The sequence below is a fragment of the Molossus molossus genome, unplaced genomic scaffold (genome assembly GCF_014108415.1).
Source record: "Molossus molossus isolate mMolMol1 unplaced genomic scaffold, mMolMol1.p scaffold_m16_p_10, whole genome shotgun sequence".
Classification (NCBI taxonomy): Eukaryota; Metazoa; Chordata; class Mammalia; order Chiroptera; family Molossidae; genus Molossus; species Molossus molossus.
The window spans coordinates 634,418-661,439 of record NW_023425345.1 but is presented as its reverse complement, the minus strand read 5'-3'; the positions used below and the strand labels follow the sequence as shown (position 1 = coordinate 661,439).

Here is a 27,022-nt window from a genome sequence, read left to right as displayed (position 1 = left end):
CTGTGGCTGGAGGCCGCGTCCCTGCCCTGAGCTCAGTCAGGGCTCCTCCCTGTGCTGGACAGACGCCCTGCAGGGCTACTGCAGGGTCATGGGGGGACAGGGGGCAGCCCACAGTGAGGGGCGACAGGGAGGGCGGGGGTGTGGGACCCCCGGGTGGACATGGGATGACAACACTCCTGGGGAAGAATGATGTGCATGCAGGGCTGGTTTCTGCATTAAAGTATGAATAATGTGCCCTGGCCAGTTTGGCTCAGCGGTTAGAGCGTCGGCCTGCGGTCCAGAGAGACCCGGGTTCGGTTCCCGCTAAGGGCACGTACTTTGGTTGCAGTTTGTCCCCGGCCTTGGTTGGTCGTGCGGGTGGCAGCCACTCGATGTGTCCCTTTCACGTCGATGTTTCTCTCTCTCTCTCCCTTCCTCTCTCTCCCTCCCACTCTATCTGTACAAAAAAAATGGAAAAAATATCCTCCGATGAGGATTAAAAAAATAATAAAATAAAGTATGAATAATGTGAATTCCTAAAAGTGGGGTGTGTAGTCACTCAACCTGTGAGAGACACCCAGGCCATTACTAAGGTTTCCACCCGACAGGCAGCCGCTGAAACCCTGGCGGCAGCAGGGATCCCTGGGCCCTCTGACGGGCCGCAGGCGCAGGCGCAGGCAGGGCCAGGGGCCTGCGGTGGACAGCGGCCGTCCGACACGTTCCCCCTTCACGCACAGGATGGCAGCTCCGCTTCGAGGGCTTGGGGCAGAGTCCTGCGCAGCCAGGCACAGAAGTCTGCTTAGCCCTGAGGCAGGTCAACTCTGCTCTGCTCCCTCGTGGTTTAATATTGAAACGACGGTGTGAGGTGCCCACCCCCAAGGTCCCTGAAGCTCCAGGAAGAACCTGCCCGCCCAGCCTGCCCCGCAGCTGTGGGCCTGCGTGTGGACGCGCACTGTGGTGTCACAGGGCGCACAACATCCAGCAGACCGGCACCCCCGGCGTCCCAGCACCCTCGGTGACCCCAACACCCACAATGACCGGCACCCCCAGCGTTCCAGCACCCTCGGTGACCCCAACCCCACAATGACAGGCATCCCCAGCGTCCCAGCACCCTCGGTGACCCCAACCCCGCAATGACCGGCACCCCCAGCGTCCCAGCACCCTCGGTGACCCCAACCCCACAATGACAAGGCACATCGTCCAGCAGTCCCCGGTGACACCCCAACACCCGCAATGACCGGCACCCCCAGCGTCCCAGCACCCTCGGTGACCCCAACACCCACAATGACCGGCACCCCCAGCGTCCCAGCACCCTCGGTGACCCCAACACCCACAATGACCGGCACCCCCAGCGTCCCGGAACCCTCAGTGACCCCAACACCCGCAGTGACCGGCACCCCCAGCGTCCCAGCACCCTCGGTGACCCCAACACCCACAATGACCGGCACCCCCAGCGTCCCGGAACCCTCAGTGACCCCAACACCCGCAGTGACCGGCACCCCCAGCGTCCCAGCACCCTCGGTGACCCCAACCCCGCAATGACAGGCACCCCCAGCACCCCAGCGCCCTCGGTGACCCCAACACCAGCAATGACAGGCATCCCCAGCGTCCCAGCACCCTCGGTGACCCCAACCCCGCAATGACCGGCACCCCCAGTGTCCCAGCACCCCCACTCCCCTACGTGTCCAATGAAAAGCATGCTATGCCCGCTGAGACACAGGAATGCACGCAGTACCCCAGAACGGAGACCACCCGAACGCCAGCAGCACTGATGGGTAAACTGGCACAACCCTGCCGCAATGAAACCCCCCAGAAACAAGAACACGCTCGCTGCACCAGCTCGGCTGACGCTCACAGACGCTCTGCTGAGCAACAAGGCCAGACGCCAGAGCACACGTCACGTGAGCCCACCCGCGGGAAGTTCAGACCAAGCAGACGAGCCCACAGCCACGGAGGGCAGACCACTGGTTACCTCTGGGGGCGGCTGTCAGCCGGACCCGGCCGGAGTGTTCTGCGCCTTGATCTGGGTGGTGGTCACACAGACGAAGGGCAAGGTCTTTAACCCGCCTAGAATGTTGTGGGTGAGGTGCACGTGTAGCGAAATTCCTGACTCTCCCCACCTCTGACCGCCTCCTGCCGGCCTGGCTCCCGCCCGCTGCTCCCAGCAGCACCTGTGCAGCCGCCGGCCAGTCTCCAGCAGCCTCTTGTCTGCTCACTGCAGCGACAAGGCCCCGCCAAACACGAGCTCCCTCCCGCGGTCCCTGTCGCCCCTCCAGCCCTCCGGCCGTGATGTCACCGCGCAGGGCATGATTACACGAGATGCCTGGGGCCGCAGCCCAGCCCTGGGGAGCTCGACTCCGGGCCATTCATTCACTCAACCAGTATTTACTGAGACTCTGCTACTGCCAGGAGCTCACTCAGGTGCATGAGTAAGACGGACGAAAGCCCAGCCCGGACAGGGTCTCTCCTGGTCGGGGGAAGAGTGAGGAGAGACTCGGACGATAAAACACGCCGGGGGACGGTGAATGCGTAGAAAGAACGAAGTGGAAGGAGGTGCTGAGGAGGCACAGGGGAGTCCATGTCAAAGGGGGGTCGGGGAGGTGTCACAACAGGGACAAAGACCTGAAGGAAGGGAGGCCGTGACCCCATGGACTTCTGGGGGAAGAGCACTCAGACGGGCCAGGCAAACGTAGGAACCTGAAGCCGCAGCCGACGGGCTGAAGCCGCAGCCGGCACCCGAGGCCGCCGCGTGGGTCCTGGTGCCCTCCGGGGACGAGGGCCGGAAAGCCCGATCTGGCCGGTGTGAGCAGCACAGTGGGCAGGCCTGGGGGAGGGCTTAATGATCCACGCTGACCCGGGACAGGGAGATGGGCAGAACCGGGAGAAATGGTCAGATGACAGATGCGGAAGGTTGAGCCAATAGGATTTTGGACCAGGGTGTGGGAGAAAGAGACGCCCGGGACTCCAGACGTGTGCCTGAGCAGAGGACGCGCCTGGCGGACACGGACCCAAACAGAAGGTGCAGAGGGCTCGCCGGAGCTGCTCAGACGGGCTCGCCCGTGAGGTCTGCGATCTCGCCAGACACGAGGTGCCGACGGCTGATGAGGTTGTCTGGAAGGCCCACATCTGGCCTGGGGCGGTCCCCGGCAGGAAGTCCGGGAGAAGCGGGCGCAGGGACGCAGGGCAGCGTGGGGATCGCTGTCTTGTGTTGCCAGAGGTCAGGACTGATGAGACCGGAGCACTGACCGATGTTCGCAGGTCACAGGGGACCCTGACGGAGCAGCTGGAGGTCCGGGGGCCACCTGGCTACAGCATCTCAGGAATGGAGACAACTCTGAGGGGCCCCGGCCACGTGGAGCAGAGGCCACGTGAGGGGAGGGCTGGGGGGCTGCTCTTGGTTGTCGTAAGAAAGCAGAAACATCGGCGCCTCCCGGTCTGGATGCCACAGACCCAGCAGAGGGGAGCCTGCTCTAGGACTAACTGCGCTGACACACGCCAGAAACTTCGGACACACGCGCACTCGGCACAGCGAAGCTTTGCAGGTGGATGACGTGGTGATGATGTGACACGTGACAAGTCAGCCCCTTCCAGACAGCGAGCTCTTGAGGACACAGGCCAGGCCCTGCACCTCTGCCCGCCGCCAGCCTGGCCCCTTCAACAAGCCCCCCGCCCGCTCCTTCTCCGCGCTGTGCACAAGCCCTTGTCTCAGGAGCGGACGCAGGAAACCCGTGCGATCGAGCAGGAGGACCGCGGCTCCAAGGCATCAGGCTGAGACGAGGGATCCGGACTCTGCCCTCTCAGCCTCGGCCCCGGGCAGGTCACCTGCGCATGGAGGGTGCTGGGGGGCAGCAAGGTGGGTCTGGCTGCTCCTCCACCTCTACTGACAGGGCAGAAAGGTACCACGCAGGGCTTTCGGGGGGTGGGGCACACCTAGGCACACCCTGAAGCCTGGGAGGGGAGCCTGCAGACATCCCAGTGAGTCCCCCCACGGCACTGGTGGCGAGCAGGCTCCGTGCCCCCGCTGCCCCCCAGCACTGGTGGCGAGCAGGCTCCGTGCCCCCGCTGCCCCCCAGCACTGGTGGAGAGCAGGCTCCGTGCCCCCGCTGCCCCCCAGCACTGGTGGCGAGCAGGCTCCGTGCCCCCCGCTGCCCCCCCAGCACTGGTGGCGAGCAGGCTCCGTGCCCCCCGCTGCCCCCCAGCACTGGTGGCGAGCAGGCTCCGTGCCCCCCAGCACTGGTGGCGAGCAGGCTCCGTGCCCCCGCTGCCCCCCAGCACTGGTGGCGAGCAGGCTCCGTGCCCCCGCTGCCCCCCAGCACTGGTGGCGAGCAGGCTCCGTGCCCCCGCTGCCCCCCAGCACTGGTGGCGAGCAGGCTCCGTGCCCCCCGCTGCCCCCCAGCACTGGTGGCGAGCAGGCTCCGTGCCCCCCGCTGCCCCCCAGCACTGGTGGCGAGCAGGCCCCGTGCCCCCCGCTGCCCCCCAGCACTGGTGGCGAGCAGGCTCCGTGCCCCCCGCTGCCCCCCAGCACTGGTGGCGAGCAGGCCCCGTGCCCCCGCTGCCCCGGCGGCTGGCCCCGGCACTCACCCGGTGCATGTCTTCATACTTGAGGAAAAGCACGTTGGCGTCCGTGCGGTGCTCCCAGAATTCCTGCACGTGCTCGAACCAGGAGCCGTAGCCCACTGTGGAGACAGGGCGGGGAGCGGGAGGAAAGCATGCACATGGTGGGTGGCTTTGCTCCCTCTCCCGTCCTGCTGCCAGAGGCTGATTCAGGGTGGAAAACACAAGCTCTCGGCTGGGGGAGCCCCACGGGAAACGTCTTCTGGAATCCCACGTCACCTCACCCTGTGCGAGCCTCTCCTCGAACAGTCCTCAGCCCCGCCCCGCCCCACCTCTGCATGCCTTGAAGACCTGACATTGAGGTGGAGGCCTCTGTTCACCCAGGGCATGGATGGTCCCTGGCACCCATGAGTCTGTGCTTAACAGAAGGTCATCAGGAAGAAAATTCCCAGAAAAACCAGGACACGGTGCCAGTCTGTTTGCTGGCAGGAGGCGGGATGGGGTGCAGGAGACTAAGAGGAGCCAGCACAGGGCCCTGCCAGGGGTGACCGACAGCTACCCCTGCCGCTGCCAGTCTGCCATCTCGCCAGCAGGTGGCAGCACTGCAGCAGGGAGCCAGGTGTCCATCAGGGGCTGAGGGGTTGGCCTTAAGGAGCAGATCAGAGCAGAAAGGTCCTCCTTGGCCAGCCAGACCCTGCCCCGCCTACTGAGGAAGGAGGCAGGACTCCGCAAGGGGAGGCAAATGGGCAGGCGTGAACTGCAAGAAAAGAACAGGGACTATCCAGAGGCCTTGCTTGAGACCCACGCTGAGCAAACCCTGGCCCCTCTGCTGGTGCCCTCGCGCAGGGGGCCCGCTGCTGGGCCCTGGGGCCCAGGCCAGCCTGGCCCCGCCTGCTCGCGTGCACACACGAGGAACATACAGGGCGGGCCCCAGACACAGCCCACCACCTTCTGCCTGACACGACCAGGGAAGGAGCGACAGCCACCGACGGCACTGCCAGGCCAATGACCAAGGCCCGAGAGGAGGACCCAAGTCTGACCACAGGCCAGTAAAGTGACCTGGGCCCTGGGGAGAGGAGGAGTCACGGCCCTGAACATGGAGCATTAGAAAATCCCTCTTGCCCGGTCGGTGTGGCTCAGTGGTTGAGCGTCGACCCTGCACCAAGAGGTCGCCGGTTCGATTTCCGGTCAGGGCACATGCCCAGGTTGTGGGCCTGATCCCCAGTGGGGGGCATGCAGGAGGCAGCCCATCGATGTTCCCTCTCATCGATGTTTCTCGTTCTCCCCCTCTCCCTTCCTCTCCGAAATCAATAGAGAAAAAACAATTTTAAAGAAAATCCCTCTCATCCAAGAGAAAACTCAGGACAGACTGACGACCGTGGGGGTGGCGTGGAGGTGGACAGGAGGGGACTCGGGGCCCGGGGGGGTGAGGACAGAAGTCACTGCTTCTCTAAGCCTGGCCGGCAGCTCAGAGGGGTGGGCCGATGTATTGCACACTCGATGTGCCCTCCCAGGAAGGAGCACCCCCGGGAACCCCCACTTCTCTCCACGGAGTCCCTGTGCTCCAAGAGCTCAGTGTGCTTATCCAAGCGAATTACCGGGAGGAACCGCTCGCCCGCCCTGCTCCCCTCACAGCTCCTGTCCCCGCGCACGGGGCCCCGCGTCCCCCAGAGTACATGGGCTACAACCCCCAATGCTGGTCCTCCGACCTCGCTCTCAGTAAACGGTGTCAGCTCACTGCATCCCCATCTTAGGCCTCAGAACTTTCAGGACCTTGGACAGAGAAGCGCACACACATCCAGCCCAGGTGTGGGGCACTGGCCCGAGACAGACTGAAGGGAACAGCGGTGGGACCCCGGGGAGTGTCCATGGCCTTGAACTTCAGTGCTGGACATGGCTGTGACCTTCCCAACGGGACAGGCCTGCTCTGGGGTAACTTTTCAGTGCGGCGGCCCGGGCAGGAAGCCTGAAGCTCACACCGCGTACTGATCTGCCCTTGCCGGACGCCTGCTCTTGGTGGCAGGCCGCGTGGCAGACCGCGTGGCAGGCCGCTTCTGTAGAGGCAGGTGCACGCTGGGGCTCACACGTGACTTTGGGAACCAGTGCCTGGCAGACCACGAGGGGCCTAAGCCAGAGAGTGGGCAGGCTGGGCGGAAGGGAGGCTGGACGCAGGCCTCTAGGGGTCTCGGGGGTCTTAGGGGGCGGGGGCTGCGGCGCCCGTCTTTGGGTCCCTCCTCCCCACGGCCCATGTCTCCCTCCTGCCCCAGGGCAGCTGCAGCAGACTCCAGGCAGGGAACAGGGTGGTCCTGGGCCCGCAGACATACACTGCCGTCACGAGGGGTCTGCACTTCAACAGGGCCGGGGGGGCAGCTCTAGCTCGGCCGCCTCGAGCTCCGTTCACACTTGGGGCACGAGTTCCCGATGTCCACGGAGCACTGGACCCTGACCTCATCACATGACCTCCCTGCAGAAGCCCAGCTGCGTTCAGTGGACAATGAGGCTGAGCATTACTTGTGCTGGGAATAAAATATTTTAGACTTAGGGACAAAACAGTCTTGCTGCGGATTTCATTAAAGTATGGCTATGACCCATCTCAAAGCTCTTCTGGGTGCGAACTCTAAACTGCCCCCTTGCGGTCCCGGGAGGGACCCAGGGCAGCCCTGGTTGGCAAATGGGAAGCCACTCGGTAAGGGGACAGAGCTGCGGTGAGGACCTGTGACCCACGGTCAAGGGGACAACTTCTTCCCTCATCCCCATGTGGCAGGTGTGCCCGGCTACGCCCCCCGTGGAGGGGGGACATGGGGAAGGGCCCTGGCAGCTCGGCCCAGCTCACCCTTCGCCCCGGGAACAGGTTTCCTGCGCAGAGCCTGCCTTCCCCGACCCTCTCCTGAGTCACACTGGCCTGGGCCGGGGGCTGAGCCTGCCTGACCCTCAAGTCCACCTGAGACCCGTGGGGCTCTCACAGGCAGCCCCACCTGCACTGGCTTCTGTCCCCAGCAACGGAGCTGTCGGGCCTCCGTTTCCACTGTTGGGAATCCAGGCAGGGAGAGGTGCTTTTCACTGGGGACCTTCTCAGCACCCCAACAAGGTGGTGAGAGGGCTTCTGAGTGGGACACACTGCTATGCGTGAGCTGTGACCTCGGACAAACCTGGTCCCCCCCAGCCCCAGCTGGTTCGCCGACGGGCGCAGTGACGGTCAGAACTGGGGAGATGTGGGCCAAGCAGCAGCACGCGCGGGTGTTGGTGAGAAACGGGCTGTGACATCCACGCAGGCTGCACTTACACTTGTCGTTCATGAACCTCCGGCAGAACTCCTGGAACGTGCCCCGGTAGCTCATGGTGCGCAGGGAGCGGTGGAACTGGTAATAGGACACCACCAGGTCCTTGGGGTTCCGAGCCATGTATATGACCTGTGGCGGGAGGGAGGGAGGCAGGGATGACGGAGGGATGGGTTAGTCACAGATCCTTGCACACCCTCCCCTTCACGCACACTGACGGCCTGTGCAGGACACGGACACACACCCTCTCCTTCACGCACACTCACAGCCTGTGCAGGACACGGACACACACCCTCTCCTTCACGCACACTCACAGCCTGTGCAGGACACGGACACACACCTTCCCCTTCACGCACACCCTCCCCTTCACGCACACTGACGGCCTGTGCAGGACCATGAACACACACCCTCTCCTTCACGCACACTGACGGCCTGTGCAGGACCATGAACACACACCCTCTCTTTCATGCACACTGACGGCCCTGCACAGGACCACGGACACACACCCTCTCCACGCACACTCACGGCCTGTGCAGGACACAGGCACACACCCTCTCCTTCACGCACACTGACGGCCTGTGCAGGACACGGACACACACCCTCTCCTTCACGCACACTCACGGCCTGTGCAGGACACGGACACACACCCTCTCCTTCACGCACACTCACGGCCTGTGCAGGAAGGACCACGGACACACCCCCTCTCCTTCACGCACACTCACGGCCTGTGCAGGACACGGACACACACCCTCTCCTTCACGCACACTCACGGCCTGTGCAGGACACGGACACACCCCCTCTCCTTCACGCACACTCACGGCCTGTGCAGGAAGGACCACGGACACACACCCTCTCCTTCACGCACACTCACGGCCTGTGCAGGACACGGACACACACCCTCTCCTTCACGCACACTCACGGCCTGTGCAGGAAGGACCACGGACACACACCCTCTCCTTCACGCACACTCACGGCCTGTGCAGGACACGGACACACACCCTCTCCTTCACGCACACTCACGGCCTGTGCAGGACACGGACACACACCCTCTCCTTCACGCACACTCACGGCCTGTGCAGGACACGGACACACCCCCTCTCCTTCACGCACACTCACGGCCTGTGCAGGACACGGACACACCCCCTCTCCTTCACGCACACTCACGGCCTGTGCAGGACACGGACACACACCCTCTCCTTCACGCACACTCACGGCCTGTGCAGGACACGGACACACACCCTCTCCTTCACGCACACTCACGGCCTGTGCAGGACACGGACACACACCCTCTCCTTCACGCACACTGACGGCCTGTGCAGGACACGGACACACACCCTCTCCTTCACGCACACTCACGGCCTGTGCAGGACACGGACACACACCCTCTCCTTCACGCACACTCACGGCCTGTGCAGGACACGGACACACACCCTCTCCTTCACGCACACTGACGGCCTGTGCAGGACACGGACACACACCCTCTCCTTCACGCACACTGACGGCCTGTGCAGGACACGGACACACCCCCTCTCCTTCACGCACACTCACGGCCTGTGCAGGACACGGACACACACCCTCTCCTTCACGCACACTCACGGCCTGTGCAGGACACGGACACACACCCTCTCCTTCACGCACACTCACGGCCTGTGCAGGAAGGACCACGGACATACCCCCTCTCCTTCACGCACACTCACGGCCTGTGCAGGACACGGACACACCCCCTCTCCTTCACGCACACTCACGGCCTGTGCAGGAAGGACCACGGACACACACCCTCTCCTTCACGCACACTCACGGCCTGTGCAGGACACGGACACACACCCTCTCCTTCACGCACACTCACGGCCTGTGCAGGACACGGACACACCCCCTCTCCTTCACGGCCTCACTCCCAGCATCAAGACCACCCCACACGCCCGTGGCCAAGTGCACTTTGCTATTTCTCTGTTTCAGCAGGAATGCGATCACATGCTCACAACGGCATCTCCTGCCCGGACCGCTCCTTGAGCGTTTTATTATATCTCTGTCGCCAGCTGTACTGCAGTATCAGTGGAAGACAGACAAATACAAGTCCTGACACTGCAGACGACAATCATGGGCCTCATAACCCTCATGCAATTGAGAAAAAGGGAAAATCGGCTGTGAACCCTCAGCCTTCACCACAGAGGCTGAACGGAGGCTGATCAAGTCCGAGTTCAAGTAGGAGGAAACCCCAGATTGCAAGTATGACTGAACTGCTGGAGATACAGGCCGGGTCGGCGGCCACACCGGGCCTGGCCCCACCCAGGTCCTCTGGGAAGACGAGTGTGGCTGACCCGCCTGGGACGGACAGGGAATTACCTTGGAGTCGCCGCTGTGCAGATCGGAGGGCAGGAAGCGGTAGGGGAGGTGGCTTTTGACGAGGCGGGGCGACGTCAGCTCCTGCGGCAGGGGGCAGGGTCGGGGAGAGGCGTTCAGAGGCACACGGGGGGCCTTTCTAGGGGGGCCGGGCGGAGAGGGTCTCGGGGTTGGGACCAGCACTCCACCTGACGAACTTCTCACTTGAGATGTGACCACCCTCCAGGCTGAACCTCGGGCCAGATGTGAGCAAGATGCGGCCTGTCCTTGGGCACCCACAGCCTGGGTGAGCCTGGCACAGTCGCCAGGGTCTGCCCAGAGGGCCGGGCCTGGCCTTGAGGGACAGCGGAGGAGGCACCAGGCCCAGAGGGCTGCTGGGTTCTCCGCCGCCTCAGCACCGGGCCTTCCTGCGGCTCCCAGAACATCCAGGGTTCGGGGGTCTGAACCCACTGTCCCTCTGCCCCGACGCGGCCAGCTCCTCCGCTCTTCCGGGATCTGACTTGACACCCACGGAGGCCGCCCAGTCCCGCGGGCTCCCCATCCGACAGGGTCACTGCCTCCCAGCACGTTCCCTCCGGCCAGCCTCCCTCACTGGATGTCGGCGCTGTGAGCGCCGGGACTGTCTTCAGTCGGGGTCTCGGCTGTACCCCCATGCCCGAGCTGTGCCAGCCTGCCACGGGCACCCAGGGCAGCTCTGCGGTGGGCTCTGTGGGTGAGTCGACCAGGCTGAGTCCACGTGGCCACGCGCGGGCGCCGTGAGCAGCCGGGCAGACACGGGCGGGCTGCAGAGACTGGCTCCCAGGACGTGCCGTGGCCTCTACAGTGAGGGCGGTGCCACGGAACGCTCGGCTCGTGGGGCGGGACAGGCGGCCCGCACTGGACAGGACTGAACTGAGACGTGGCAGAGGGGAGGGTGGCCAGAAAACTCCAGGTACACTGGAGGGTGAAATGGACGAGATTTGGGGATGTTTACTTCATTCCTGACACCAAATGGCTGATGCAAATGCACCCTACCCAGCCCTCAGCAGATGGGGCATGCCGCAGGGAAGGGGAGGGGTGGCAAGGCCCCTCACACCCCACTTCTCCTGTGCCCCCACTCCCTTGAAGTCACCCAGTCTGATTCCAGGGTCAGTGCCACAGGCCTGTCTCTCTCCTGGCTGCCTAGGGTACCAGCCGCTCCCTCCTCTTCCTGGGGCCACCTGCACCCCTCAGGAGGAACTGTCGCTCGGAGTGCAACAGCAGAAACGCTCCACAGGGGGCGCGGGGCTGGGGCCGCCAGAGTACCTTGATGATGTCCAGGCCCGGCTGCGGGTACTCCAGGACCGGAAGCTGCTCGTCAATGTTCATCAAGCCGATCTCATCGGGGTCGGCGCCCTGGCTCACCAGGTAGACCACCTCCTGCAGCAAGCTGGTGCCTGGAGGGAGAGGCCCGGTGAGGGGTGCTCGGGAGCCCAAGGTCGTACCCCTTGCAGGCCGGCACCTGCGCCCTAGAAGGGGGCTGGAGGGCACGAAGGTGGGGTCCCAGGAGCCCCTCGAGTCGAGTGGAAGAACACTGGCCTTGGGGCAAGACCTGGGCTGAATGCCCTCTGCAGTGCCCACGGGTAAGCTGGCCTTTCTGAGCTCCGTTTTCTCGCGCGGAGTGGGAACGGGAACCATGGGAATGTGTCAGCGCGACCGGCATGAATGAGAAGCTGTGATGCTCAGACTCCGGCAGCGGCAGCCCTGTCCCCGCTGCGCTCGGCAAGGCTGACTCCCAGGCCCGCACTGGGCAAAGCGCGCCGGACCCCAGCCACCTCGCGTATGACTTTTCACGCTTCCGTTTACATGAGGCTCAAGTGGGCAAAACCATGCTGCAGTGACAGAGGTGGGGACAGCAGCTTTGGGGGAACCTCACTGTCGTGGACACAGGTGATGCTGGGGTGCTGGGATCACGCCTCACCCTGGTAGGTGGTAGGGACGCGAAGCACGCACACGTCATAATTCAGCTAAAAGGAAACCACCTGTCATCCAGGGGTGTGGGCAGCATGACCTGCCCCTCTAGGACGACTGAGGGGAACACAGCCAGGTGCGGAGACTGCCCGAGTCAGGCATGGAGAGGGGTCCGCTCAGACCGACATCCCGAACCATCGGAGGCAGAGTCCCGCCAGGGATCACGACCCCTCCCTCGCCGTGGGGCCACAGACCTGCTGACCAGCCCCTCCTTGCTGACCAGCCCCTCCTTGCGGACCATCCCATGGCTGTCCCGGCAGCACGGCGCTAACAGTCCACCCCTGGGCTTGGGCACGGCCCCTCGGGCACACTACAGATTCAGGTCCCACGGCCCCGGCCTAGACCCTTCCCTCTGTGGTTTCCCAGTTCACACATCAGGTCTGGTCGTCCACCGCGTGGGGAGGCCCCGAGTTCTCTGTGCCAGCCCCCTAGGGTTCAGGCTCCCCCTCCTTGGATGTCCACTTGGTCCTCCCTCTGCTGGGCACCCCTCCACCCCTCAGCCTGTCAAGTCATTTCTATCAGGAAGTCGGCCTTCTCTGATGCCACCAACATCCCCCACGGCTCATGGTGTCCCAGCGCCACGTCCCCTCCTCTGGTGGCTGACCGACCCGCGATCACTCCGTGTCGACCACACACGGGGCACGGACTGTGTCACCCCCAGGGCGGCACGTCCACTCGCCCAGCCCGCGCCCGGGGCCCACCCAAGCAGGAGCTCCAACATCTGCATCCCTGCAGGGGAGCAGGGCCCAAGCCGGACGCAGGGTGTGCTGCCGAGGGCGGAGCCCTGGCGAGTGCCCAGTGCCCAGCAGGACCCCCCACCAGGTGCAGCAGGGAGCCCCGGGGAGAAGGGGGGCTGCACCCTGACATGGACGTGGGTCCCTCACTTCCTCCGGCCCAGGTGCGGACCCCTCCACTGAAGCTGTCAGCCCCAGGTCACAGTGAGCCATGCCCGGGCCGCACGCCGGCCAGGCCCTCCTCCTCAGCACACACTGGTCCCTTCTCTTCTGGGGTTTGGGTCCCACTTGCTGGCTCATCTGCACACCCAGAAAACGCTGACTGTCCGGAGCAGCTGTGCCCACCCGCTAAGGGCCTCACCTGGTCAGATCCACACCTACCCCCATCGGTCCACCTGGGAATGCCTGGTGCCCACCACCCCACCAGGGCCAGGCTGGCTCCCCAACAGCCCGCCCTACCCCCTCAGCAGGCAGTGCCCCAACCTGGGCAGCTCCTTCCTCATGCCGCACACCTTAGCAAACGATGGCTCTACCGTCACGTGAGCACAGAGGGGACCCTTCCACCAGTGACCCCGGGAGAGCCCCCACAGCTCTGCTCCGCCCAGCTCACCCCACCTCTGCTGTGTGCCCTACAACGCAGCAACGACCATGCTGCCCGAGCTGGTGTGGTTCAGCTGGCTGGGCGTCATCCCAGGCACCAAGGGGTCACCAGTTTGATTCAGCGGCCCTCACTCCAGCCCCTCCAAGTCCATTTCCCGGCTGAGCAACCCCTGGCTCACCTTGCCCAGCACCGATCTGCAGTCACATGGCCCAGGTACCAGCCACGCCCAGTCCTCCCCACCCGAGGTCCCACCCATCCAGGTGGCCCCCTGGACATTAGCACAAGCCCCACTCAGCCCCTCCACCCACTCTGCCATGGCCACCGCACACCCCCACGCGCCCCAGTGGCTGCCGTGTCCGGGGGGTGCAGCCCTGCGCGGCCTCGTCCCCTCTCTCCGCCCGCTCCGGCAAGTCTGTGCTGCGGCGCGGTCTCCCACGCCCCTGTGCTCAGCACCCAGGCCCGTGTCTTCATCAGGCCACCCTTCCACCTGGCCAACTGGGGCTCGCTCTCTGGGCCACTAGCGCCGGAAGTCTCAGCTATGGATTCGTTTTTACAGCTGCTACGTGACAGATCGGCACAAACTCAGTGGCTTAAAACAAGACAGCCACTGCCCTGCGGTCTGGGGCCGAGCCAGGCCTCCCTGGGCTAAGAGCAAGGTGCGTGGGCTGCGTTCCCCTCTGGAAGCCCAGGGGCGAGGCTGAGTTCCCTGTGCCTGGCTTCCAGTCACAGTCACTAGTGTGCCCTTCCTGGGTCCCCCGGCCCATCAGGAGCCCTGCGACCACCAGAGCTCACCGCGGGGTCCAGCACGTCTCCCCGTCTGAAGGCGGATTAGCAGCAGCCACTCTCCTTCCCTGCGAAAGGTGAGGGCCAGGTCCAGGGATTAGGGCCTGGACATCCGTGGGGCTGTTATTCTGCCGGCCACACTGTCATGTTTCCAACAGTCTGACACGGAGCAGGTGCTAAGTAAACACACGCGGACGAAGTGGACAGAGGTCTCCCCTGTCCACGGGACCGGAGTCGGCCTTGCAGGCCGGTGTCCTGAGCAGCTGGTCTCTCCTGCACCCTCCACACATTCTCCTGGCCAAGTCGGCTGCCTCCTGCATCTGAGACCTTCTGGCCCTGGGCCCCTGCTCAGAGCTCCCTCCCCAGCTGCTGGGACCCCCACACAGGCGGAGCAGGAAAACCGTGGTCCCCCGCACAGGCCACGCTGAGGCCGTGTCCACCCTCGCAGAGCCCGAAGCATGGGGACTCCGTGAACACGTGTCCCCGGCGGCCCCTCCCCGAGCGGAGACCACACGGCAGTCGTCTCTGCTCAGTCCTTTCCGCCGAAAGGCTGGAAACTAAGGAGCGGCACAGCCTCCCCACCCCCAGCCTGGCCCAAGGCGGCAGCAGCATCCACTTCCCACGGCTGGGACCCCCTCTGGTCTCCCTGAGAGCGCAGGCGGCCAAGCCTGGTCCTGGGGAGGCAGAGCCCGTCGCCGCTCTTGCCAAGATGCCCAGGACTCACCTCCCAAGCTCCTGGTGGCGGTCCAGACGGGTGCCAGGAGGCGCTGCGGGACGAGGGACCAACGGCTGGTGCCTCCCACGCCCACCTGCACATCTGCTCCGTCCCGCCAGCCTCAGCGCCAAGGCCACGGGGCCCCCTGACTTCCACCATATCCCTGCGAGGCTGGGCTACACCCCCTCCCACAGACGCGGAAAGGGCAGGCCGGGATCGAACGCAGGCCCGAGGCATGCCAGCGCCGTGTTCTTCCTGCCAAGAGCCTCGTCCTCCTGCCTGAGGCCTGGGACCAGGCCACTGTCCTCTCAGGATCCGGAGGCCGGGCCACCCCCTCAAGGGCTGGCCTAGAACATGGAGGCGATGCCCTCCCTCCTCACAGGGCCGCTGGGTGGGGCCGGGGCAGAGGGGGGCGCGGCTCCGAGCTCCTGCCGTGACAGGGCCCACTGACCGGAGCCGCTCATGCACCGGACACCCACAGCCTCCCGCCGAACCGGTCAGCCCTCCTCCAAACATGGACACGAGCCACCCGTGGAGCCACAGCGCGTACAGGTGCCCCCCGGGCAGCTCGCACAGGCAGGGGAGGGGTTATGAGCACCTCCTGTACGCAAACGTACAGCCCAAGGTCGTGGGAAGGGGGAGCTACATCTGGAGCGGGAACCCAAGGGTGCGAGCCCCCACCTCCCGACGGCCTCCCAGCACGCCCGGGAAGCAGGGGGTGTCAAGGGCAGAGAAGCCCGTGGAGGCCCTGCAGGGCAGATGGGGGCACCAGGGCCACAGCCATACTGGGTTCCCCTCCACTCCTGCAGCGCCCCGACCAGACGACAGAAGCAGGTGGGGGCACGGCGGTGTCTCAGCGCGCCCACCATCCCCTGGTCTGAACCCCGGGGGCAGCAGGACGCCGGGTCCCAGCACACCCAAGGCGAGGCAGAGGGCAGCCAGGCTCTCAGAGGGAGCCCGGGGGGCTGGCGGGGCCGCCTTGCAGGGAGCCAACGGCCACACACTCAGAAGTCAGGGGCTCCGACCACCTGCACCCGGACCACTTCCCTGTGGAAGCGACCTGTGACACGGCCTCTCGGGCTGAGAGCCATCGGCGTTCTGGGGGGACTCCTCGGGGTCCTGGGGCCTGGCTGGTCACAGGCGGGAGAGAGCCCATCGAAATGTCCACCCAGCTCTGGGGAGAGAGGCACCGGCACTGTCTGGTTGGAACCAATGGGATTTTGCTCCGAACCAGCAGTCTCCTGAGACTGGAATTAGAGTTCTTTTATTTTCATTTTATTAGTAACCGAAGTCACATATGCACCTAGTTTAAAAAGTCAGAGCGCTACACGTGTGACAGAAAACCCAGTGACCTCCCCACCCCAATCCACTCCCAGAGCAAGTTCTGTGGATTCTCTTACCCCACCTCCCAGTGAGCTTAGACAACGACCTCACAGCCTGTGCACGTTTGCACCCGTCGGCTGCTTTCAGCCAAGGAAGACGGGGACCTCACCAAGTTCCCTCCTCCCGGCGCGTCACCGCAGTGCTGGCCTGCTGCGGGCTCGCGTGGCGCTCAAAGGGCACCTGTGGTGGGTCCACTTCCTTTCTCGTGCGACGCTTTGTCTATCCTAGAACGAATAGTTGCCTTTGTTCCGTGCTTAGTTTTCTATCCAGCTATTAATAATCCCCTCACTCCCTTGCCTGGCTGCTTTAGCTCAGTGATTAGAGCGTTGGCCCGAAGACCGAAGGGTCTCGGGTTCAGTTCTGGTCAAGGGCACGTACCTGGGTTGCAGGTTCGATCCCCAGCCCCCGTCAGGACCGTGCGAGAGGCAGTCAATCAATGTGTCTCTCTCACATCGATGTTTTTCTCTCTCTCTCTCCCTCCCTCCCTTCCACTCTCTCTAAAATTCAGTGGAAAAATATCCTCAGGTAAGGATTAACAAAAAAATAATAATTCTTCCACTAACTCTGTAATAAACCCTCTCAGTGTGGCCAAATACATGGGATGCTCTCTCAGTTCTCTTTACTTCCAGGGGACCTGCCCCCTCGGGGCTCCACACCTGTCCTCCTGGGATCCCCCTCAGACTGGAGGCACCATGTCCTTTATCCATGTGCCCTCCTTGGTGGTGGGACCCACCATCTAGCTGCTTCCTGAGTGTGAAGCTGAGACACTCGACAACGAGCATCTATTTCTACCTCGCCCGTGATTGGTAGTTTGGCTGGGTATAGAATTCCAGCCTGGGAAGCCTTTTCCCTCAGAACCTGGAAAGTGCAGTTTGTTCTTCCAGCTGCCGACGTTGTGCTGAGACGCTGAGGTCCTGGTTCCCAGCCCTTTGAACATGCTCCATTTCTCTCTGGAAGCTTTGGGATCCTGTCCTTATCTCAGTTTTGAAATTTCACAGTAAGTTCATGTGCTACAGCGTGGTCTCGTACTCCACTGCTGTGCCAGCACTTGGGGGTTCTTATTTAACTCATATCCCTGAGTTCTGAAAATCCTGGTTTCGATAATGTTCTCTCTTCCATACGCTCTTCTTTCTGAAACTCTGAGATCTTTTAATTTTCTTTTTTTGCTCTCTGCGATCATTTTGTAAAAGTTTCTGTTCTACTTCCTGGGATATTTCCTCCACCTGACATTCCATCCCTCACAAATAAGTTTTATTATTATTTTTTTCATTATTTTTTCTTTGTTGATTTTAGGAAGAAAGGGAGAGGTAGAGAGAGATAGAAACATCCATTGGCCGCCTCCTGCATCCTCACTGGGGATCAGGCCCACAACCTGGGCATGTGCCCTGACCAGGAATCGAACCAGCAAACTCTTGGTGCGTGGGTCGTCACTCAACCACTAAGCCACAACGGCTGGGCACAAGTGAGTTTTTAAAATTCCGGCTATTATACTTTTCTTTTTAATTGATTCTAGAGAGGACGGGAAGAAGGGGGAGAGGGGAAGAGAGAGAGAGATGGAGAGAGAGAGAGAAAGCCATTGATGAGAGAGACACACTGATCGGCTGCCTCCCGCATTCATCCACACAGGGGGTCGATGGAACCTGCAACCCAGGTATGTGCCCTGACCGGAAATCAAACCCGAGACCTTCCAGTGCAAGGGCAACACTACAACCAACAGAGCCCCACCGGCCAGGGCCCAGCGGCCATACTCTTAATCCCCGAGGGTTCTCTCAGGATCTCCCCTCCCCTCTGGTCAGCTGCTCCTTCCCGAAAGCACAGCGCTCTTCACTCTCCCGGGACAGTGCGCGGTCAGGGTTACAGGTGGTGTGTTTTCTGTTGTTGCTGTTGATTTGCTTTTTCGGTTTTCTTCTGCCCCTTACATTGTCTTTCATCTCCTGATTTCCTTTTTCTGCTTTTTGTTTTGTTTTGCGCGGGTGCCTGTCCTTGACGTTGGCTACCTGAGGACCTGCTGACCTTGAGTCCGGGCACAGGATGACTGGTCGCAGCCGTCTGGCAGGCAAGGCGTGCAGACTGCGGGGCTTCGTGTCTGGGGCAGAAGCCCAGCCCTGGTGCTCCCACCGCTCATGTGGGAGATGCCGTGTGCGAATATTCAGTCCTTCTTTCTCTCCAGGGAAGATTCCTCCACTCTGGCCTGTAGGACCACGAGCATCCTGGCAGCCAAGTAGGGGAGGGAGCTGGGACTCTCCCTTTCAAGAGTGTAGATTTCACGTGACCCCATTTCTGATATAGCAATGACTGCCAGCATAGAGTTGTGCCCGCCACCCCCAAATCCACGGGCTCTCTGGATCACCCTTCCCAAAGAAGCCTGCCTGCAACATCGCCCTGTGTTTAACCTGCTCCATCATGGCTGCTACCTTTGGGTGCCAGGTGCATCCAATCCCTGGGGCTGGAGCTGGTCCATGCACCCGCCGCCTGCCCCTCCTGCTGGCTCCTAGGTTCTTTGTCTAATAAGCCAGTTACCACTCCGCCACTGCATCTGACTTCCCAAGCCTCGGCCAGCATCTCCAACCCAGTCACCACCTCTCCTTCTCTTAGGGTTTGGAGAGTTCCAGCCCTTGATTGGCACACAGTGAGGTTTTAAGAGGAAGCAGAGATGAGCATGTGTTCAATCTGCCCCACTCAATCCAACGTGCCCCGTGGGCATTCCAGAGTCACAGGACGCCACCGCGTCACAGCCAGGGCCTGGCCAGCTGCCTCAGAAACAGCGACAGCTGTGCATCTGAAGCTGCATCCCAACAGAGCTGACCCAGACGACCCAGGGCCCGGGACTCCTGCAGGCCCCTCCCAGCAGACGGGGAGAAGGCCTCCAGGACAGGAAAGAGCACAGGTGACCTACCTCTGGGTAAGCACCTGCCCCAGCCTGGAAGCTTCACATATGCTGTTAATCTCTTAAAATAACCCCCCTAACACGCACAAGGACATGGGCCTTAAGGGGCAGGTGTAGTTCAGGTGCGTGGCTGAAAATGGATGGCGAACCAAGGCAAGGAGCCCCAAAATGGCCCTGGCCAATTTGGCTCAACGATTACAGCATCGGCCTGCAGTCCAGAGAGGTCTGGGTTCGGTTCCCTCTAAGGGCATGTACCTCAGTTGCAGTTTGTCCCTGGCCCTGGTTGGGGTCATGCAGGTGGCAGTCACTCGATGTGTCCCTTTTACGTCGATGTTTCTTTCTCTCTCTTCCTCTCTCTCCCTCCCACTCTATCTGAACAAAAATGAGAAAATGCCCTCGAGTGAGGATTAAAAAGAAAGAAGCCCCAAAATGGCTCACACGCAGGGGCCCAGCAGTCACCCCAGGGACAGCCAAGGACGGCGCTCAGTGTCCCAGGCGCTGTCACAGGAATTCACAGCCATTTCCTCATCTGATTCTCTCAAGCCCAGCTGGCTACTCTCACTGCGCTTCACACGTGAAGAAGCAGGCTCAGCGATCAGCTGCCCGAGGCCCGAGGCCTGGCAGGCCATGAACCCGGCCCAAAGCCTGGCTTCAGAACTGGAGTGTTTTAACATGCACACCACACACACACACACCCCTCCCCCCAAACACACAATGCGCGCACACACACACACACAAGGCTCACAAAGCAAGTGGGCAGCAAAACCACGACCACGAGCCACGGGCTCTCACTTCCAGGCGAAGCTCTAACCGTAATCCCCACCAGACTGGGGATGGAGCAAGGGCGAGACAGAGGGAGAAGCGGCTGGGACCTGCCCCGCCCAACACACGGGAGCTCAGCACCCAGGCCTGGGCCCTGGGAAACGAGCGTGGCCTGCACTACAGCCGCACCCCCAGCTCTGGGCCCCGCCAGACACGGAGGGGAAACAGACTTGGTCTGGCAGAGGCTGAGGTGGTGCCGGTGCTGTGCTGTGCGAGCCTCACGAGGTGGTGAGGCCCCCCCAGCCGCCCCTGGCCTGCTGCAGCCCCCGTCTGTGAGGCCCCGCGAGTCAGCCCAGATCCCCAGCCTCGCTCTGGAGAGGCTGACCAGTGCCCATGCCTCTGGCCCTCAGCTTCCGCAGGGTGAAAGTGTCCAGGCCGCAACCTGGTGGGCTCCGGGACCACGGATGTGGATGCACAGACCAGGGAGACGCTGCCTGCGGAGGCGAGCCCACTGGACTCTAAGGTGGTTCCCAGGCCTCAGCCCCTCGTCTAAGGAGGGGCCGCTCCCACAGCAAAGCTGAGGATGATGACCTGTCACCACCTGGTCTGCTCCGAGGCTTGACAAGCACAAAGCAGACTTGAGGGGTCTTTGCCATCATCTGCCACTGGTGGGGACGGGGTCCCGGTAGATTCCAGCTCATTCCAGCCTGAGCTGAGCCTCAGGACAGCCATCCGTGTGCCACAGAGCACACGTGAAGCCCACGCCGGGGTCCCTGGCTCTCCAGCCCCTCTGGAAATGACCTGAGCTTCCAGAAACCTCCGGTGAGTCGGCCAACATGCTGCAGGGAGGCCCCACCTCCCAACGGCCCTTCACTGCCCGAATGCGCTCCAGAAGCCCCTGCTGGGGTCCCACCCTGCTGACACTGTCTGCTGCTCGGGCGCTGCAGACACGCCCACGGGCTCGCCTGCCCGGCCTGGGCGCAGAGAGCTGGGAGGGCGCGGCTCCCACACTCACAGGGAGAGGCCGATAAACTACCACCCTCGCCAGACTCCAGCCCAGCAGAGAGCTGAAGCCACGCAACAGCAAGCAGCTGTATCCCTGGGAGACAGGCCCCCCCAAAGAGACGGGGCCCTTCCAGAGACAGGGCCCGGGAGGGGGAGCCAGGCACCGTGCCGTGGGAAGGAGTTCGGGCAGAACTTTCACAAACCGCAGTGACCGCAGGCTTGCAGAGCCGACCCAGGAGAGAGCTGGCACCGGACTTCCCCGTGGGCCTACACAGGTGCCCACAAAGACTGGGGCGGCAGTGCCACGGCCCAGGGAACGGAAAAGCCCTGCCGGGGCCATTACCCTCTGTGGGAAAAATACTTCAAGCCACTGCGGGGGCGCAGGTGCGGGCGCAAACCTACCCCCTCTGCCCCCTTGCACTGGTGAGGGCCCAACATGGCTGCATGAGTGACGGGCAGGAAACCACGCCTGGGCTCTGTCGGAGACCCCCAAACGCTGGAAGCGGGGCGCGAAGCTCTTCCCTGCGCAAGACCTGCCAGAGCCGGCTGTCACTCAGGGAAGGCAGGGCCCTCCTCTCTGAGCCCGTAAATTGGAGCAACAAGTGGCAGCAGTCCACCCCCGGGGGAGGGACGAGGGGAGGGGAGGAGCCCCCTCTAAGGCACAAACCAAAAGCTGACGGGGCGGGGACACAAGGAAAGACCCTCTGGAAACCCCACCCCCTGGCCAAGCACAGGTGAAACCACAGGAATTAAAACCGGTGGTCACTCAAGTGATCAGAGTAACAGCAGAAGCCACATGTCAGCCCACTTCCTACCAGACCGACTCCCCCTCGCACCAAAGGCCTGGCCAGAAAAAACAGGCCCGTCTGCGAGCAGAGATACGACTGATCCCCGTCTCGAATGTCTGCGCATCCAGCAGTCAGTCAAAAAGCACTCATTTAAAGGGCAAGAAAAAAAAAAGAAACAGCCCACTGTCGAAAGACAAAACAGTCAACAGAATCAGACCCAGAATTTAAAATAAATCTGGGGAACATGTTAAAGGATTTCATGCAAAAGGTGAACAACACACATGAACGCACGAGATAGTTCATCAGAGATGAAAACTAGAAGTCAAAATGCCAGAGAAGAAACAAAAACACAGTAACAGAAATACTGATGCTTCTGACAGGCTCACGGACCTGACCTCCTAGACCTAACCCAGTGGGAGAAAAAAATCAGTTAACCTGAAGATTGGTCAACAGAAACTGTAATTATAATTGGAATCACAAAAGAAGACAGACAATAGCCTGGCCGGTGTGGCTCAGTGGTTGAGTGTTGACCCCTGCACCAAGAGGTGGCCGGTTTGATTCCCGGTCAGGGCACATGCCCAGGTTGTGGGCCCAATCCCCAGTGGGGGCATGCAGAAGGCGGCCAATCGATGTTCTCTCTCATCCATATTTCTATCTCTCTGTCTAAAAATCAATAAAGAAAATTTTTTTTTTTTTTTATCCTCACCCGAGGACACCCTTCCATTTTTTGTTCAGGTAGAGTGGGAGGGAGAGAGAGGAACAGAGAGAGAGAGAGAAACATCGACGTGAAAGGAACACATCGAGTGGCTGCCACCCGCACAACCGACCAGGGCCGGGGACAAACTGCAACCGAGGTACGTGCCCTTAGCGGGAACCGAACCCGGGTCTCACAGGACCGCAGGCCGATGCTCTAACCGCTGAACCAAACCGGCCAGGGCGAAAAAAAATTTTTTTTAAAAGAAGAGAGAGAACAGGACAGAAGAAATTTGAAGAGATAATAGCTAAAAGCGTTTTGAAAATAATGAAAGGTATCAAACCACAATCCAAGAGGTTCAGAAAAACTCAAGCAAGACAAAAATATACCTACACATATCATTAAGTGCTGAAAACAAAAGAGAAAGAGAAAACCTTGAAAGCAGCCAGAGAGAAAAAAACATCTATTCCACAGAGGACCAAAGAACTACAGCAACTTTTAATCAGATAATATGCCGCAGACTCCTTGTGCTTACTATAGATCTGACACCCGGAGGAGCCCTCGCTCATCACTGATCCTCAGCCACCCACCACGGCAGTGAGCTGGGCTCTCCTCCCCCTGCAGAAACCACAGCTCCCAGGAGTTATGTCATTTGCCAAAGTCACCCAGGTGGCAAGGAGCAAAGCTACCTTCAAATCCAGGACTTCCCGCTCCAAAGCCAGGCTCTTAATCTCTCCGCACGGGTGCCTCCTACAGACCCACCCCTGGTGGGGGAGGGGAGGGAGGGAGGGGAGGGAGGGAAGGAAAGGGAAAGGCAGTATGAACTGAGTTACCTAAGTCCACCTGCAGAGGACGCAGAGCAGTGACAAAAACCTGAAAGTCCCTAAGTGGCCTTAGACTTCCAGTTGTAAGGCCCACGGGGGAAGGCGTGCCCCGCCCTCCTTGGGACTTGAGTCTGGCTGCCCTAGGGACTTTCCAAAGGCAACAAGGCACCAGCAAGAGAGGGGCGGGGCCTCGGAGCCTCTGAAAAGAGGCAAGAGAGTTTCGAACAGGGCAGAACACCTGGCACACAGGACTCGGTAAGTGGCCGACTAACCCTCCCTAACGTGGTCCAGATCCCATTCCAAACTGCGACTGGCCTGTGTTCCAAGTAACAGCCCTGCAAAGGACCCAGGAGCGGGAGCTGCACTGGAGACTGTGCAGTTCACAACAAGCTCTGACTCACCCAGGGCAGCCACTTGCAGAACCCAGAGGCCGCCCCAGACCAGCTCCCCCTGCTGCTCCAGTGCCACTGAGGCAGACTGGCCGGCAGGTGCCCTGTTCTCTGGTTGAGGAGAAATCTTCAGGGCAGATTTGGGGGGCCAGTTCTTCAGGCCCCGTGATCACTGCACGTACTGAACAGTCCAGGCGGGGAAGGGAGAGGGGAACCTTCGGGAGGACAGCTCTGCAGCCAGCAGCACCGTTCCCAAGGAAACCACGTACCCCGCCATCCCAGGCATCCCCGGGGGCATGAGAAAGATGGACGGGGACGAGGTGAAGAACCAGGAAGAGAGCAAAAAAGAAACAGAAGCCCTGGCCGGTGTGGCTCAGTTGCTTGAATGTCATCCCATGCACCAAAAGGTCGCTGGTTCAATTCCCGATCAGGACACGTGCCTGGGTTGGGGGCTCAATTCCCAGCAGGGGGCATGCAGGAGGCAGCTGATCCATGTTTCTCTCTCGTTGATGTTTCTCTCTCTCCAACTCTCCTTCCTCTCTCTCTCCAAATCAATAGAAACATATATAAAAAAAAGAAAAGAAACAGAAAATACTGGCTTTCACAACACCCATGAGTCTGCTTCTTCGTTCCCAGATTCTCAGACACCTCGACTCAGCCTTGGTCCAGCCACACGAGCTTGGGCACTGCGCCTCCCAGAGCCTGTCTCCCCACCGGGACACGGGAGCCGACTCTGTGCTGCCTCACTGAGCTCTGGACAATGGGCTGGGACAACAGGCTCGCGGGACTCCGTGCGCTTCGAAGCTGGGAGCGTGGGAGGTTGATGCCGTGCACTCCTGGCTTGCACAGTTCTAACAGGTGGTCTGCATGGTGCCCAAGCCTCGGGTACGAACGGTAAAAGAAGCAGGCAGGGCGCAGATGGAGAAGCAGTAAGAGTCTGGAAAGGCCATAAGGGCTGAGGGAAAGTTTACGTTTTGCGAGGGAAGCTCTCTAGGGCTCTGTGTGAAGGGACCTCACCCAAGGGTCTTGAGGCCACCGCTGGATTTTCTGTCACCAAGGGGAAGAGCCACGTGTTTACCCTCTTATAAAAGAGTGTGCTCTTGTCTGCTTTGAACGAGTCCAGTTACAAACAAGATGTGAGTTTGGATTATTTAGAAAACGTCCTTAAACCAACACCTCATTCCCCATCCAGGTACCGGAAAGGTTTCTGCCGCCAGGGCCCCCAGGCGGGGCCCGTCTGAAGCCCCCCACCAGCCCCCAGTACACAGCTCTGCAAATGAGCTCCAGGCTGTGCCTCCTCCACCCCTGCCAGCTGCTTCTCCCTCCATCTCCTCACCATAAAATGGAGGTAGCAACACAGCACCAAAGTCCCTTACTGGCAGCTCCAAAATCCCAGAGAACTCCCCAAACCAAGTTTTTCACAATTCACTTGGAGGCAAACCCTGTCCTAAACTGACGTGAGGCTACTTTTAGTCCTAATGGACCCCACTTACCGAGGCGGTTCAGGCTGGAGGTCTTACAGCACAGGCAGCATCTGTGGCTCTAAAACCTGAAAAGTTCCACATCGAACCCATGGGGTTGGGGGAGGGGCAGTGGGCTTCAGCGGAAGGCCCTGGCCACAGCAATGGCACATTCCCCTCTCCCCAAGGGCAGCTGGCAGTACCTCCAGACTTCTCCAAGTCCCCCCACCAACACGGCTCCACAACCCTCCACTGACAGCCCCTTCTCTAACCTTGCTCGGAGCAACTGGGCCTAGCCCTTGGGTGTCTGGGGCTGCACCGCTAGAACAGCCAAGCTCCAGTTCTTCTGGCCGCCTCCCTCCTTGTTGGTCCCACATGGCCTGCTCCAGCAGGCTGAGGGCGCTGCACAGTCTGGACCCCGGCATCTCCCTCCCCCTCCAATACAGTGGCAACAAGGGAACCCTGGAGGTCTGTTCAAAGAACAAGACAGCCGCCTCTCTCCCTACAGACCTCACAAGGGGCACCGCAGGAGGAGCCCTCACATCAGGTCCTGGACACAGACTGGCCTGGCCTTCAGTTCCAGCTCCGCCACTCAGCTGGGTGACCTTGGGCAAGCCACTTCCTCTCCCGGAGCCTCAGTGCCCAGACTGCGAATGGATTGTCATGCAAATGACCAGTTACTGCCGGGAGATGCGGGTGCCCCCGGGTCCGGCTCCATACCTGGCTGATGGAGGCCACCCTGAAGCAAGGGAACACCAGCACACACTCTGGACGTGGATGGTCCCATCCCCCACTGGGAGTCCACGCAGGAAAGGAGGAACGTCCCCAATCCCCACGCCCGTTTTATCCCCCTTCCCTGATGGTCGCCGGAGCTTTGCACTCATCAAGGGCTGAACTGGATCCAGGAACAGAGAGGTTAAGTGGCTGTCCAAGGTCACACAGCCAGCAGGGTGAGGGAAGGGGAAGCGGGGAGCAGCGGTGGCCCTGGGCTCCCTACCCCCGGACGCTGTCCAGCCTCCAGCCATGGACACCTGGGCCCACCCCCGAGGGTCTCCGACCGCAGTCTCTCCAGATGCGGGCCGACCACCGCGTCCCGCCCTGCGGGGTCCGGGCCCGGGGCGGGCGGGCGGGGGCGCGCGGCTCACCGGACTTGGGGTAGGTGACGATCCACACGTCGCTGGGCCGCACCGGGAAGTTGGCGATCTCCTCCATCTTCCCGCGGCAGAAGGGCGGCAGCCGCACGCCGTGGAACTCGAAGTACTTGCTCTCGAACTCGCCCGGGGTGCTGGGGGTCTCGGCCTCGCTCTCCGCCATGCCGCCGCCGCCCCGGCCCCGAGCCGCGCCGCCCCGCGCCCGCGCCCGCACCGCACCGCACCGCACGCGCCCACGCCCGCCCAGCCGCGGCGCTCCGCAGGCGTGACGTCACGGCGCCGCCTCGCCCCAGCGGCGTGGACTGCGCCCCGCCGGTATGACGTCATGGCCCCGCCCGCCGCACCGCCTTTTCTCCGCAGACGCGACGTCATGAGGCCCCAGGGCCGCCCCTCCCCGCACCTGGCCGCTTGTACCCACCCGCAGCGGGGACCGCAGCAGACCCCTGCCCCCTGCCCCCTGCCCCCCGGCCTCCCTGCCCCACTTTCCCCTGCCCACCTGCCCCTCTGCGCCCCTGCCCCCCGGCCCCCCTGGCCCCTGCCCCCGTGTCCCCCGGCCCCCCTGCCTCCCTGTCCCGAGGCCCCCCTGCCCCCCTGCCCCCCTGCCCCCCCCCGGCCTCCCTGTCCCCCGGCCCCCCGGCCTCCCTGTCCCCCGGCCCCCTTGTTCCTCTGCCCCCCTGCCCCTTTGCCCCCCTGTCCCCCTGCCTCC

At 62.0% G+C, this 27,022-nt stretch overlaps 1 protein-coding gene across 3 annotated transcripts in view; it reads right to left on the bottom strand.

The window, feature by feature from the left end:
• The window catches only part of SULT4A1 (sulfotransferase family 4A member 1), a 30,879-nt gene extending 4,299 nt beyond the window's left edge, over positions 1–26,580 (bottom strand). For 2 of the 3 annotated variants that reach the window (XM_036252264.1, XM_036252265.1), the window contains exons 1-5: positions 26,311–26,580; positions 11,436–11,566; positions 10,155–10,235; positions 7,817–7,943; positions 4,561–4,655 (exon numbers count right to left, since the gene is read on the bottom strand). In XM_036252264.1, the coding sequence (XP_036108157.1) occupies positions 4,561–4,655; positions 7,817–7,943; positions 10,155–10,235; positions 11,436–11,566; positions 26,311–26,479 (603 nt within the window). In that variant the 5' untranslated portion in view covers positions 26,480–26,580. Of the gene's footprint in view, positions 1–4,560; positions 4,656–7,816; positions 7,944–10,154; positions 10,236–11,435; positions 11,567–26,162; positions 26,221–26,310 lie in introns of those variants that run through there. The other variant, XM_036252266.1, reaches the window with a different exon arrangement.
• Between the last annotated feature and the right edge of the window lie 442 nt (positions 26,581–27,022).